Source organism: Lissotriton helveticus, chromosome 8 (genome assembly GCF_964261635.1).
Source record: "Lissotriton helveticus chromosome 8, aLisHel1.1, whole genome shotgun sequence".
Taxonomy (NCBI): Eukaryota; Metazoa; Chordata; class Amphibia; order Caudata; family Salamandridae; genus Lissotriton; species Lissotriton helveticus.
This window is the reverse complement of record NC_136069.1, coordinates 1,146,564,222-1,146,579,877: the sequence shown is the minus strand read 5'-3', so window position 1 is coordinate 1,146,579,877 and position 15,656 is coordinate 1,146,564,222. Positions and strand designations below refer to the sequence as shown.

The 15,656-nt window shown below is 40.1% G+C and overlaps 1 protein-coding gene across 2 annotated transcripts in view; it reads left to right on the top strand.

The window, feature by feature from the left end:
- TBC1D8 (TBC1 domain family member 8) overlaps nucleotides 1-15,656 on the top strand; it is a 559,729-nt gene that overhangs the window by 516,322 nt on the left and 27,751 nt on the right. For both annotated transcript variants that reach the window (XM_078658030.1, XM_078658029.1), the window contains exon 18: nucleotides 12,145-12,234. In XM_078658030.1, coding sequence (XP_078514156.1) covers nucleotides 12,145-12,234 — 90 coding nt within the window. The remainder of the gene's footprint in view (nucleotides 1-12,144; nucleotides 12,235-15,656) is intronic.

Below are 15,656 nucleotides of genomic sequence, written 5' to 3'. Positions count from 1 at the left end.
TTTGGCGCACATTTCATCCTCTCTGTTTTAACTGCAGTTAGAGGCCCACATTACCTACTAGTTGGTTCTGCACCGGTCATGTGGGAAGTTCTGGCGCAGCCTGTGTCTTTGTGTGTGCAATGGCCTCCCTTCAGAAAAGGATTTGCAAGTTGAATGAAGCATGGTGGGTTATGTTGTAGGGGTCAAAGCATCTTTGGAGATGTGGCCCCCAACAGTCGCTTGTCAGCGAGTCTGAGACTTTGGCAGTTGCCGATCCCAGGCCAAATGGCTTTACCTTAGCTTCAACACAATTTCATCTGTTGGTGGCAGTGCGAGAAGCCGCAGATCTCTGCCCTCTGCAGCCACCAGGATGGTTGTTTCATTTTTGCAGTCTTTCAGGTGCAATTCTCAGCAGGAACCACGTGGCGAGACCAGGCGATGCACTCACAGCACAGGCTTCGCTTTCTCAGTTAGTCCACTTTCCTTGGGTGTTCCTCATGCCGGCAAGACTGAGCTTCCCTTTCTTGATACTCTGTCGTCCTTCAAGACCAGGTAGACACCTTCCCTCTTTCAGCTGGCAGCTAGGCTTCTAGGAACTAGGCTTCTACAGCAGAAATTACAGACTTCAGGTGATGTCTCTTCACCTCAAGCAGATTGGCTGTAAGGCAGACACCAGCCCTGGTCACAGAGCTGTCTTTTAAATACCCTAGAGAGCACTCTCTTCCTTGGTCATGAAGAATTTGGAACCATAATAAAGTTGGGTGGTTTGGAGCAAACCTTTATACAAATGTTCTAGTCAAGGGATGAAGATCCACTGTCTGATGCTTTACAACTGGATTCTTTTCAAATGTTATTTCCATGCTGCTCCCCTGACACATCTGTAGTGTACAGTAATGCTTTTCTCCCTTAGGCAGTAATAGGTCTGGCAACAAGTAAGGAGTACCAAAAATGGGTACAATGAAGTGTGAGCTGTCTTAAATCAGTAATCAGGGACACACAAAAGGGCAGGTTTGACCTGGGAACTTCCTCATCATGAGCAAAAGAAATTGTAGTCCCATCCCTCAGCCCTTCCATCAACCAAATAGCAGTGCTCAGGAACACCTAATCTGCTGCCCCTTGCTAATAAAGTCTTCATGGAATTTCTAAAGTGGGCTCCATCTCCAACCTCTTCACTTCAGTGTCTGGATCTCCAGCGTAGAGCCACAAGAATGCAGGCAATAAACGTCCACTACATGGGGAAGCTGTCCTCATCCTCCATCTTGTGGTATGCCAAACCAGTCATCCAAGATGGATTCCACTGGTCTCATTACTCAGACTCACATGCACATAGATTCCTGCAACCATGTATGTGTTACATGCTCACTGTGCACACACACACAAACTTGACATGCACAATGGATGTCAGCGCAAGGTTCTGGATTTCACACAATAGCAGAACTTTACATGAAAGGGGTCAGTAGACCACACTCTCCATAACATACAGAAAAAGGTCTGGTCGCACTATAAATCACAAAACACAGTATGCAGCCACCACCACTTTAGGAGATACACCTAGGACAGGTATAGTAGCCCACTATCTGAACGCATTGTTGGTGGGACCCTCCAGGTCAATGAACAGGTGTTGGACCTTGGATTGTTATGGACAGGCATAGGCCTCTGTGCACACGCTTGAATACCATGATGTTAGGGCCAAGTAAAAAATCAGTATACTAGTTTCACATACAGTCGGGCACTCAGGAAAGGGGTATAAGCTTGTTCACCATGCAGGAGACATGTTCCGACAATAGGATTTTGTAGCTCTCCACAAACTGTTAAAATAATTTCTTTAAGTGTACGGAGCCTCAAGTTGCCTTCTTAAATGCAGGCTATATGGAAGTGCCTGCTTCCCAACCCAAAAAGACTGGCCTGAATTGAAGGGATCTATTGAAAATCAAACTTTTAGAGGCGTTATACATCTCTGCTAATTCCTGACAGAAGAGTGACGATTTTCATTCACAGGAACTTTCACCTTACTATTGGATAGAGAAGGTAGATTCCTGTGGGTAAAAGGTAAACTGAAGAGCTCTCATGTTGCATTGGTGTTTATGCCCCCACTTTCAATCAGGTTGCTTTCCTATTAGTTCTTGTGCTGCAAATGGCGAGGTTTGCAGAGGCAGATATTATCCTCACAGGAGACATCAGATTGGTATAGCACAGATGACTGGACAGATCAAGGATCGGGAGGTGCTCAGCTAGCACATTTTATAAAATACCTAAGAGTAGTCTAGCCACTGCTGGTCTGAGGGAATGTGGTAAGAACATAATAAACAGGAGAGGGATTATGCTTTTATCATATGTGCACCAATCCTACTCCTGAACTGTGTGTGTTCGTCTGAGCAATGTGTTGGTTCCTCTAACAAGGATTATATCAATCTAAGTTTCTCACCATGCCCCGGTTTCAGTGGCGATGGAAGTGGTGCTGAAACTGAGCAGATAAGGTAGATGACTCTTACATCCCTCACTCGTGACAGAGTTCGTGTTACAGAAAGAATTAGAAGTCTAAAGAAAAAAATGTTTCAATCTTAACAAGAGAATAGAGGTGTCACTCCTAGTGAATTGGAATGCTTTCATGGTGGATCTTAAAGGAACATTTATAGTCATAATAGCAGTGCGCTTTTGACTAAAAACTGTTTAAATCCAAACACTTGAATCAGAAATTAAACCTCTCCCTTTCTTAAACTACTACGGAAAATGATAACACTCTAAGGCCAACCTACCACCATTTTTACTAGTAAGGCAGAACTTGAAATACTTCATCCTAAAAGGCAGTCTTACAAGATGAATAATAAGGTGGCGGCTCATTTAGCTAGGGAAATGAGAGAAAAAGTGGAAAGATTCTACGTTCAGGTGATATGTTTAACTCAGGCTCTCATCCGAGGAAGACGTTAAAATAGAAGAATTTAGGACATTTTGGGAAGCCTTATTCTCTGCAGATACGCACCCTCTGGATGTTCAAGAATACTATATTTTACAGGTACACTTATCTAAAAAATTATTTGAGAACAGGTCACAGCCATGGAAACACCTATAACAGACAAGGAGATATGATTTGCCATCTGTAATCTTAAAACCTGTAAGCCCAGGGCCCAGACGACTAAACTTATAACTTCTATAAAACATATGCCCAACTTTTAATTCCTAAAGTAACAGCTCTGTATAACCACTGTACAACAGTGGAGAGGGCGACGCCCTCAATGAGCGAGTCTGATATCGTAGCTATTCTTAAAACTGGTAAAGATCCAATACTTTGCTCTTCACACCGACCATTCATTGTCTACAACATAGATGCAAAGATCTCTATGAAAATCCCGGCTTTTAGGCTTGAGCACCCAATTCCAGATCTAATCCAACCCGTTCAATTGGGGGTTGTTGGAGACAGGCTGGCACACAACAATGTTAGGCATATGATTGAAGGGTCACAAAGGAAGAACATTTCTGCAGGATTGGTACATTTGGATATTGAAAAGTTCTTTGATTAGGTGGACTGGGTTTTTCTCAGACAGTTTCTGAGAGATTTATCTGTGGATCCTAACTTTCTTAAAAGCGTGATGAATAGGTATTATAATTGCACTGCGAGAATAGTGTTAAATGGTCAGATGTTAGGTTTAGCAAGTTGCAGATAAGGACTAGAGAGGATTTTTCCCTTTCTGTGCATCTATTTGCGTTGAGTATTGAACATCTTGAATACTACAGCAGAAAATGTTGATAGTCCAGGCTTGATGTTTCTGCCAGGTGCACCTAAGTTAATCCTCTTCATTGATGACATCCTCTTAACACTAAGTAGCCCAGAGATCTCCCCCTTGTACTGATATATGAGCTCCCAATATTTAAAACCTGCAGGATAAACAATTAACATGGGGAAAACTGAAGTATTGGATGTAACAGTGCCTGGTGAGGTGTCGCGCCAAAAGGAACTTTACAGTTTTCAGAAGGCCCATAGCACATTGGGTACCTGAGATAAAAATGTTGACAAGTATATCAGACCTGTCCAGAGCTAAATAGGAGAAATCCACAGAGATCTGAGTAGATAGTCCCTCTTGTTTCTTGACTAGGTGTAACAGATGTAGTAACGAGATACATACTTCATAGGGCTCTCTTTTCTTCCAGACATACCTGGCTTGCTATTGAATGTTATTTGGTTAAGTGGCCTCTGACCTCCTTGCACATATTTAAGCACCAGGTACAGACCAATGTCAAAGTTTGAGATAATGTTACTAATGCACATGGGCTTAGGCTTTTTCCATCTCCATATACGATGATCCACTCCAGTCCAGATTTCACCCTGATCCATTTGATACATGGAGCTAAAGAGGTGTGGATTTATCCTTTATGTGTTTTTTAAGCAACATTAAAACATTCACACAGTGCAAATTACATGCCCACCTAAGTGAATCAAATTGCATGCGTTATGTGCAGATACATCACTGAGTAATGCTTCCAGCAATAAAAAGAAAGCAGCAATTAGAGATAAAACCATACTTGAAGCACTCATTTCAACATTAACCTTAACTAGGGCAATTATCTCAAAGTTAGTTAAACACATTTTAGATACTAAATCCTCTTCCCCTGGAACGTACAGGACTAAATGGGAGAGTATTTTAAAAAGGGAAATCTTAAATGAAGAATAGGAAATCTTATGGAAGGATATTCTTAAGAGCTGTATTTGTGTTGGGAACAAAGAGGTCGATTACAGATTGGTGTATAATTGGTATCATATGTCAAGCAGATTGCATCACAGTATGACTTATTCCTATCAAGTCATTTACAGGCGCCACGGTTAGGTGAACTTGTGTGTAAAAAGAGTGCTTTCATGTGGAACCCCACATCGATCCTACGTGTCACACCACCTAGTCAATTCAATTCAAATTCTTTATTTCGGTTCAAAATAAAACCATAAAAGATACATCATAAATATACACATACAATTGTATAATACGAGTGGAACAATTTCATATACGAGTAATAACACCTCGTCACGGTAGGGGCTGGAAGTCTAAATCAGTGATCCAGTTACCGTACCAAAAGAAAAATACTATTAAAATATTTAAATACATTAAAACCTAGACATAACGTTTAAGAATAAATGAACTATGCATGTAAGTCATTTTTTGTTGTTCTAATCTGAACATGTGCGCGATTATTTAACATTTCAGTGCTATTACCACATAGTCATACCAGCTTGAGTACTTTTCTGTGCGAAAATAAGTTTGTAATTTGTTTTACCTATTCAATATATGTGTATTACCCAATGGTAAAGCTCCTTCTTAATGAAAGGTGAATGCATATATATATGCTGATGCAATGAGATTTACATTTCTCTGGACAGTAACCCCACTGGCCATTTCCAACAAGTATAAGTTCAGTTTGACAGTGTAAGGGAAGTAACAAACTCCTACTCAACACGGACATAATTAATAGAAGTCCTATGGGTCATTGGCTTATCTGATTTGGGTTGGACTCTTAATTGCCCTAGAAAACTTTTAGTTGATTACACCTTCATCAAAAGTGCAATGAGACTGAGAGTCAAACTAGATGGCCAGCTTTCACTGGCTGCATACATTTCTTAGGTGTTTCCTCTTTTACTTATCATAATGTGCTGAGGAATACATTGCGTTTTCTTTCATAAGATGGAAAGTATTTGGCAGTTTAAGGCAGGATTGTGCTAATTCCTTATGTATGGATCCACTGCAACAGCTAAAACATCAGCTTTAGGTGAATCTTAATTCTACTGCCAGACGGGTGATGGGAGCCACTTATTTTTTTCACATTAAGTCTATTTTCAAAACACTTCACTGGCTACTAATCAAATAATGATTTCTCTTCGGATCTCTCTGTATAGTCAATGGAATAAGAGCAGGAAACCAGCTGACCTTCTTGTAAAATACATTTTATGATGACCTTCTTGTGAGGCAAGTACCACTTTCTGGCACTAATCTGGTGTGTACCCAAAATCCATAGTTCCAAAACAGGTGCTTGACGTTTTTCTGTATGTGCCCCAAAACTCTGGAATGATATACAAGTCCATTTGCGTATAGAAAACTCTCTGGCGCTATTTAGCTGCCTATTGAATACTTAGCTATTCAGATAAGCCTTTAATTTATTATTCTAACTTGCATGTATTGCTGAAATAATTCTCCTTGTGTTGAGAGTGCCTAAAGATCTCATTGGTGAAAGTGTGCAATAGAAATCCCCCAGAACACCACATGTTTTCTAATACCACTCTCAGTTGCTGATGAGGTTGTGACCAGAGAGGTCACCTGCTCAATATCTGGTGAAGATGCCAAAATCTAACACCCTTCTGAGATTGCGGGGCAATTAAGGCGATTGTTATCGTTATTATTATAAGGAGTGCATTAACGCTCAGAATTACGATTCCCAGATTGCTCTGGAATTACACTTTTCCATTATCGGGCAATGTATGGGCAAGGCAAAATTAGCTATAATAACTGGCATGAAATTTAATAAGCAGTCCACAGAAGATGCTTCTTTATATCTGTTGAAGTCCAGTGCGAAATTTTATGGGGGCAAAAATAAGGCAGGGAAATTTTTAGCTAATTACTTGAAGGTTAAGCATAATAAGTTAAACATTGAAGCTATTTTTGACAATGACTCTGTTCTCAAACATAAAGATGATGACATTTTATCTGAATTTTCTCGTTTTTATGCTAATCTTTATTCTTCTGATACTCATCCCACTGCTTCTTCCCTATCCACTTTTTTCTCTGACATTCGCACACCTCACACTTTCCCCCTCGACCTAACCTCTTTGGAATCTGATATTTCTCAGCATGAACTACTTACTGCCCTACAACATCTCAAAAAAGATAAGGCTCCCGGACCAGATGGTTTCACTGTTGAGTTTTACCTTCAATTTTCCAATTTTCTTTTACCTAAGTTACACTCCCTTATAGACTCATTTGTCACCTTGGGTAGCTCCTCTGGCACTTTTTCGGACGCTTACATCTGTCTTATTCCGAAAGAGGGGAAGGATACTAAACATCGCAAAAATTACAGACCCATATCGTTGGTTAATATAGATCACAAATTATTCGCCAAAGCACTTGCTGCGAGGTTAGACCCTTTTTTACCAGATTTACTAGGCCCGGAAAAATCTGGCTTTGTTAAAGGACGTTTTATATCTGATAATACTAGACTTTTATTTAATTTTTATCTAAATCTCCACGCATCCAACACTCCTTGGCAGCAATTGCATTAGATGCTGAAAAAGCATTTGATAGGGTCGAATGGCCATATCTTTTTTACACACTTAAATGGTTTGGTTTTGGCCCCAAATTTATTTCACTAATTTCCTTCCTTTATTCTAACCCTCGGGCTGCAGTTTGCGCTAATGGTTTAATTTCTTCCTTTTTTAGTTTAGCCAGAGGAGTCCGCCAAGGTTGTCCCCTCTCCCCGTTACTCTTCAATTTAGCTTTAGAACCCTTCCTCTCTAAACTCCGTCAAAATCCGGACATCTCTGGTTTTCAGACTCCTCATTGTCATATCAAACTCGCTGCTTATGCAGATGACATTTTACTTTTCATGTCTAACCCTCCTGTTTCCGTGCCCGTTTTCTCCAGGAAGTCCATAATTATTCTCTGATTTCTGGCTATAAATTGAATAATGACAAATGCGAAATTTTACCCTTAACAAAATTTACCTTCAAACCTGATTTTGCCGCCTCTAATTTTACTTGGAGCCCCTCTCATATTAAATGCTTAGATTTGCATTTTACTCCTCCAGTCGCAGACACAGTCGCCCTCTGCCTTAATAAATGTATCCAAAAATGTACCGATTTAACCACAAAATGGCATCCCCTTTATTTGTCCTGGTGGGGTCGCCTTGACACTATTAAGATGATGTTGTCCCCCATAGTTCTTTATACCATCTCCAACATCCCAGTTCTCATCCCAGCAAAGATTTTTAGGAAGATCAACTCAATCCTTTCTACCTTCCTTTGGAGTGATAAAAAGCCCAGAATGTCCATTCTTAGATTAATCCGTCCTAAGTCGGAAGGGGGTGTTAATTTCCCAGACTTCCCCACATATCACAAGGCTTTCCTTCTGCGGCAAAATTCTTTCTGGTTACGTGACCGGGATGACGTCTCTCCTTTATGGGTGTTGCTTGAGCGTCTCTCCCTCTCTCCTTTCTCCTTTGCTGAATATTTGCCTTTCTCACGCAAACCGCTCACATTATCTACCCATTTAATTAAATTCACTACTAGGTTGCTCTTATCCTCCACTCCTGACCCTCCTGCTACACTCACCGAGTTTCTCAGCTCCACCATTTGGCATAATAAATATCTATTAATCAATAATAAGCCCTTTTATTGGAAATCTTGAAGGCAGAAGGGTTTAATTTGGATTTCTCAGCTCTTCTCTAACTCCACTTTCCTATCCTTCCCGACTCTGTCGTGCTTTCAACTTGCCTGCTTCTTTTGCTTGCAAATATTCCTTGCTTCACAAGGCAGTAATGGTGCACCACACTCACTTTGCACAACTCCCGGCCCATCATCCCCCTCTCACCCCTGTCTCACAACTCCACTCTTTTTTACACACAATTTCCAAAGCATCTACCATTTACAAACATCTTCACACTGTAGAATCCGTCAGTCCAAGGTGGAAGAACAGTGGGAATCTGACTTTGGTACTTCCTGGCCCAATTCTTTGTGGGATAAAATTTGGACCAAACTTCGTAAATCGTCTAGGGCAGCGAACACAACCCAAACTCTTTTCTTCATATACAATAGATTGCTTTTTACCCCACATACTTTGAGCAAGCAGTTTTCCGTAGTTTCAGACGTTTGTTGGTCTTGCTCTTCCCCACAAGCTACTTTATTTCGCATGTTATTTTCTTGTAAAATTGTTCATGCTTTTTGGATACAAATTTGGTCCCAAATCAACACGATTTTTCGTACTCCCATTCCCTTTTCTTTTACCCACATCTTTTTGGGAAGTATTTCTCCATGTTGGGATGATGTTGAGCTTAATATTAAGATTATTGATTTACTAATAGCTGTTGCTTTCCAACAGATCATAGCTAATTGGAAGAATTTTTCAAACATTTCTTTTAGGGCATGGTTGTATAATGTATGCAACAATCATAGACTGGATACTGCTTTTGTATTTCCTATTCATTTGGCAACAAAACGTTCGGACCTTTGGCTTCCTATCACTTTATACCTTGATGTATGTGCTAAACGTTCTTTTCAACTGTGCCCTATTCAGCAGGAAGTCGCTAAGCCTCCTTGATTGACCTATACGTTCCCTTTTCTTCATTAACTGCTGTACTATATTTTTCCTGTTATTTGCTGTATTCGGATTTTTGTGACTCATTTGTTCATTTGGAGTTTTCTGTAACTATTTGTTTTATTGCACTGCTTTACTTGCTTGTTATTATTTTCCTTTTATACTGCTTTTCCCCATTGTAATGACACCCTTTATTTGATCAATAAACTTTTTATGAACTGAAAGCTATAATAACTGGTGGAAGAAGGTGTGGCCTTCCACTTAGATATAGTGGCAGGCGAGACTTTGGACCATACTAGCAGTTCAGCGACTTATTGGCACTATCAAAGGGAACACCTAAAAGTCAAAGCGGTATTGAAACCACTGTAAGATTGGACACCAACCACCAGTGTCATTGGCGCCCTACCTAAGAGCTTTGAATCTGCATCTTCATGTACGAGCAAGGTCCTTTGCGACTTCGTTAACAAGCATCTGCATTGCAATAGGTCTCGCATTTGCAAGAGTTTAAGCTATTGGCATTGTAAATGACAATGCCTTTTATTTATCAGTTTTGATAATTAACACATAAGTAAGAAGCATTGTCATTTACAATGCCAATAGCTCAAACTCTTGTATATGCGAGTCCTATTTCACTTCAAAGAAGCAGCCTCCATTGTCCCAGGCTGCTTGGAAAGTGAAAACATGCATGGCGCGCGGAATGTTGCAGGAAAGCATGTTGTGCCTGCAGTAGGAGAAACTCATTAAAGAAAATAGTGCTTGCACACTAAATAAGACGTACCATGTAACAACCGAAGTAAAAGGGCCAATCCTCATGGGAGGTTACAAATGAAGACAAGCCGGTACTAAGGAGGGAATAACAAGCCTATTAACGAATCAGATGCCAGCATTCACAAAGGACAATGACACAAGCCAGTCCCTATGTCATCTTATTGGGCAGGACTTTTTCTGGAATTAGCAGCTGGCGACTTTTTTTATGCTGCACTTCTGGCCATTCACTTAGAAACCCTCTTCTAATTTACAACCGTTTTTGGAAAGCAACAATCCCTGCATTGTATCTCGTATATTCCTGCATTATTCAGGATATCAAGACTATAAGGTTGTGGCTTCTCCTGATAAAGGCACTTTGGGTGCCGAAACGCACGTAGATACCATTTGGTTCTGTGCCACGCTTTTCTTGTTGCCTTAACCCAGGCTTTCAATCATGTCTTATTCATTGTTAGAGTGCTGAAATTATCTTCTATATCATTTCTATCTGTAAGAAGGAGATTGACTAGCTACCGCAGAACTTATTACGTATATTGAACAACTTTGTGTTTCTTTGTTACTGTGGTTTTAGATTTGTGGATGTTTGAGTGTATGTGAACATGATTGAAGTGAGCATGTGGAGTTATTTATTTAATTATTATTCTCTTGTATTTGTTCAAAATAATAACATGAATTTTGTACTTTTTAAACAATTGGTTCTTTCAAGTTCATTCCATATTGATGTCTTTTTGAGTGTCATTTGAGTTGCCTTAGGACTTTTTACTTAAAATGGGGCCCTGCCACACTTAAGTCACCTGACGATTTGCATAGGTTTTTGTTGACACACCTTTGGTAACAGGTATTTAACCTGTTAACCGCGGCATAAATTCCGCCACTGTGCGGGTGATGTCTTGCACGGGCGGGGCCCCGTCGGCCAACGGATGTGCATTGCACCGAGATGGCCGTTGGCTGCAGCAAACGGGTTAAGAGACAGTTAGTGCTATTTCCTTCTACTGACTTTCCATTCCCTTATTTTCGGTTCTTTGATTTCAGGCCTACAACGGCCCAGGGCGCTGTCAAGAAACCAGCGCCTAGAGGCTGTTGTCTTTAAAAAGTAGAGCAGTAGTTGTGAAACATGCGGTTGCTTGAAATACCTCGCTGCACCTGAAGATACAGCGGATGCCCGTTTGTACCACACTTTTCGAAATACCTATTGGTAGTGCCGGGATGGCCAGCTTTGAAAGAAGGCACAACCCTACGCCCGCGTCTTTAAAGCGCAGTAATGTTTATACACTCACTGTCACTGTAGTTGGACATTAAGACAATTGTTCTTGAAGTTTCAGTACTGTTATTTCATTCGAAGTGTGGTGTGTCTTACTAATGCAATAAATAGAAGGAAGTATGAAATATACGTAGAGTGAACTGTAAAACAATGCATCGGTATTCAGATTCAAAAAAGCACAAAGCAAACATTTTTGTATTTAATAAAATTACTATTTTGATATTTATTGATTATACATTTGTGAAGGAACTAGTGAGCAAGAATATTCCCTAATATTTTGATTTAGTTGTCTGATTTCAAAGAAAATGAAACAATATAGGTTAATGAAGCATTTTCTGTTTATAACACATTGGGTTTGTTAGAACGAGTGTATAATATAGTAGTTTATTTTTATATAGTCCCCCAAGCCACTTCTAAGCACTGAATATGATGTTGCTTAATGTAACAGTACTCAAGTTATTGAACCTACATTATGGGAAGGCTGAGCTGGTCTATCCCGATTCCAATTTGCGACATGTAAATCACATTAAAAGTAGACAGCCTGCATTAACTGGCTGTGCCATCTTGCCGATATGCTTTGGTGTTTTGCTACCTGCCTTTTTCCCAGAGAAAAATCACATTTTGTTTCATAACAGGTTTGTGGGCAGGAGTCTTTTCACTGACTGCTATAGAAAGCTCAATCCTAGCCACATTTTCTTATCCTTTTTTAATGTGTACAAAGCTGAATTTGAAGACATGCAAAAAACTGAGGTAGCGTCGCCGCCTTTTCCATTGCTATCTTTGCATTATTTAAGAGGGCTTTCTGGAAGGGATTGGCAGGTATGTCAGATGCTTTACGGTTGATCTTTATTTCAGCTCTCATGGGGACCGATGGAGACAGCGAGTCGCCACTGAGGAATCCGCTTATATCAACGACAAGGCCACTGATGATGACAAAATCAAATGGTTTGTGTTATTTTGCTTTTATACCTCTATGTGCATAGTAGTCTGTGTCCTTTAACTTTTGCTAACATGGAAAATGTATATGTTAATGTTTAATTACATTTGAAAGGCACTTTATACACCATTCTCCAGTCAAATACCCCATGTCCTAACAGCTGAACAGTGACAAGGGCTTCTTCGTGCACATGGTTGCTGGGATCTAAATGTTGGATTTTTAGGGAAGAAAGGGATGTGGCCCAACGGCTAGAGCGGTTGACATCTGGGGAACTGGGTTCGAGTTTCGGACCCTCCGCATCCTGTGATTCTGTGCAAATGACTTTATCTCCCCATGCCTACCAAAAATGGATGTGCCCCTTTGTAACGAAACTGGTGCTCATGTACAGCGCGCTGATACCTTCAGGTCGAGTTTGCGCTATATAAAACTCTAAAAATAAAAATAAATTAAAAAACAGGCCACACTCAGATGTGAGCTGTGACTGTACTCCCTGAATAATGTGAGCAATAGTGAACCTGAATTCTGTAAGAAATCTTAGCTCACCTTTGGTAGCTTGGTTTAAGCTGGGAGGAACACACTACAGATGAATTTTCCCTTGTAGTCCTCTATGACCTGAAAGCCAGATGGAACTATCAGCCCATTGCATAGAAGTTTTTTTGCCCGATTAGAAAAACCAGGACAGCCATCTGTATTGTTGTGTTTGTCTGAGGCCGGTATTCGACTTTTTGAAAAATTACCTTTATTTATCTTTTTAACAAGTATGTAACTGGTGTATAGCGTTATCAGCACATATTGGTGAAGAGTACATCTGTGTCTCATGATTAAAATAGAACCTCCCGATTTTTTACATTTGAAAAATTTAGGGAGCAAGGAGTCCTTGAGCACACTTTTTCCGATTCTCCCTCTCTCGTATCCTCACTCATTCCCGACTCATCCTGATCACATGCATTTGAGTCCGCTGTTAAGAAAGCACTACAAAACTCTCTCCACGTTGCCAGATCCTCTTCTAACGGGGATCCCTTCGACTGTCTTTCATGTGGACTTCCTGTGCCAACGTCCATTTGCGCACATATCTCAGCAAGCTTTTAAATCAGGGGAACGCTTGCCCATCCACGGTATAGCCACCCTATGTCTCGCTAATACTATCAGTAGCTGGAGGAGTGTGTAAGCGATCTTGTGCCGTCTTGGTTTCCAAACATATCCCTGTAAGCAGTGCAACGGTGACTCCTCAACATAATGCCGGTGCCCCTCCTCAGTGTATTCCACTTCATGTGCTACCTAAGCGTTATATGATCATTTTGGTGCCAGAACGCCAACGTGAGTCCTAAGCAGAAATGCAAACTATTTTTGCAGCAATCACATGACCACAAATGTGTCTCTTTACTCCTTGGCGCACAGCACTGTTCCCTAGGCAGCAAATTGTGTTTTTTCAGTCTGTTGTTCAACTGTCCCTCTGCCATTTACTTCAGTGCTTTAAACACAGGCACTGTGCACAACTCCTCCAGTGTCTAGGTCACAATTTTGTGTTACTTTCTGGATTTGAGTTCAGTCAAGAGGAAAACATTAACAACATATAGTTGGAAATTCCAGATTCCTTACTGGCATAAATAGATGATTAAGTCCCACCCGGCTGGAAATGTACTCCCAGAGAGCCAAGTTCAACTTTTACCTACTTGATAGCAAAATAATAATATTCAATGCAGGAATCAGTAAATACTCTGTGTTCAGTTCAGAACATGAGATTCACAAATCCTTTCTAAAACATGGGACACTAAATAGGCAGTTTTTACATTAAACACAGTATGCAGAGCCCCATCACACTAATTAAATGCGGTTACATCATTACTTCACAATAAATGGTTCCTCTTAATAGGTCATCCTTCCATCACACTTGAATGAGCCCAATTAATCCTAATCCAACTTTACTAAAATAGCAATATTGTTAACACGATAAATATACATTATTGATTTCACAAGCGAATGTGTATCAAAGCATCAGATATTGTTTTCCTGTTGCACATAGAACATAGCATCGCAGACATGTTCATTTTTAGATAGACGTGAAAACATTCAAAATATATTATCCAACACTACAGACCTGCAATTTTCAGTAGAACCATTTCTCTATAAGCAGCATACATGTACACTACCAAAGTCAAATGCTAGGTCTTAATTGCATCTTTGTGCCTACTAGAGTTACTACTTATGCAGTCTATCTAGGAAGGACTTTGGCAGAGGATAAATCATTATCTTCTTGGCCTTAGATCACTGTCAACCAACAACATTCATTTTACTAAATCCCAACTTTAATTTAGCAACAAGGTAATCCCATAGATTGAGTTGACGTTTAGAGGTACGTTTGGGCATGGCCCAAATTATATTGTTTTTTAGAGTAAATCAGTTATGCAAATAATACATCTTTGAGACTTCAAACTATGAAACCCTCTAGTAGGGGAAATTTCAGTACTCAAGAAGAGACTTATTTTCCGTGCAGTATACTGTTATACTATCTATTACCTGAGAGTAAAACACCAATGTTTTTGTAATTATAGTTACAATATTTAGGGTATGTTATGTTGAAAGCCAAACGTAACATCCTAAGTTCTTAATGAAGTTGCGAAATTAATTGACCTGTTATCAAATAAATATTGCACCAGAAGTTTCTGCACTATACATAGTTCTCGAATGATAGGTATTAGAGGATCATATTCGCTGTAGAGCCTCTATGTGCGCAAAGTGCACTTCAGCAAGAGTTCAATCTCATCAAGTTTATGGTAAAACCTGGACTGACATTGTGTGCACTGCAGCCACTAAATTTGACTAGTCGGGAAGCCCGCGATATATTCCAACTGTTGAAATACCTTAACAAAGACCATTGCTGAAATTAAATTAGAGCCTGTAGTCTCAGCCTGTTTGTGAGTGTATTCTTTGTTGTGGAGTTTCAACAGTTTTACAATTTATATATAGATATACTATACAGTGGAGGTAACTCCAGTGTAGTTATAGGTAAGTCAGAGTTTTCACAGGAAGAGTGTTTTTTGTTTTAGTAATATCTTTGGTGCCATCTTCATGAAACTAGAGAAAAAAATTGAATCAACCTCGGCTCATTAATGGAAAGTTTGCACCAATCCGTGAAGCAGGCAGGGGGGGGGAAGGGAGGAGGGGGTTCTCCAAGAGCATTGCTACCCCATTATGAATCCCATCGGAAAATTTGCTCTCTGATGCAGAAAAATGTCTGAATGTAATTATACCAGGTTCGGCAGGAAGATAGAACTTTACTCAGGAAGCATACCTTTTGTGATTTGTTATCAATCTGTTCAGTTGGCTTTGAGAAATGACTGGTTAAAGATGTGGTTGGGTTGGGCTTGAAGGGACTAAATAGTTGGGTATATATGGACAGTTGACCCCGCAGGAGAACTGCAGTACTGAA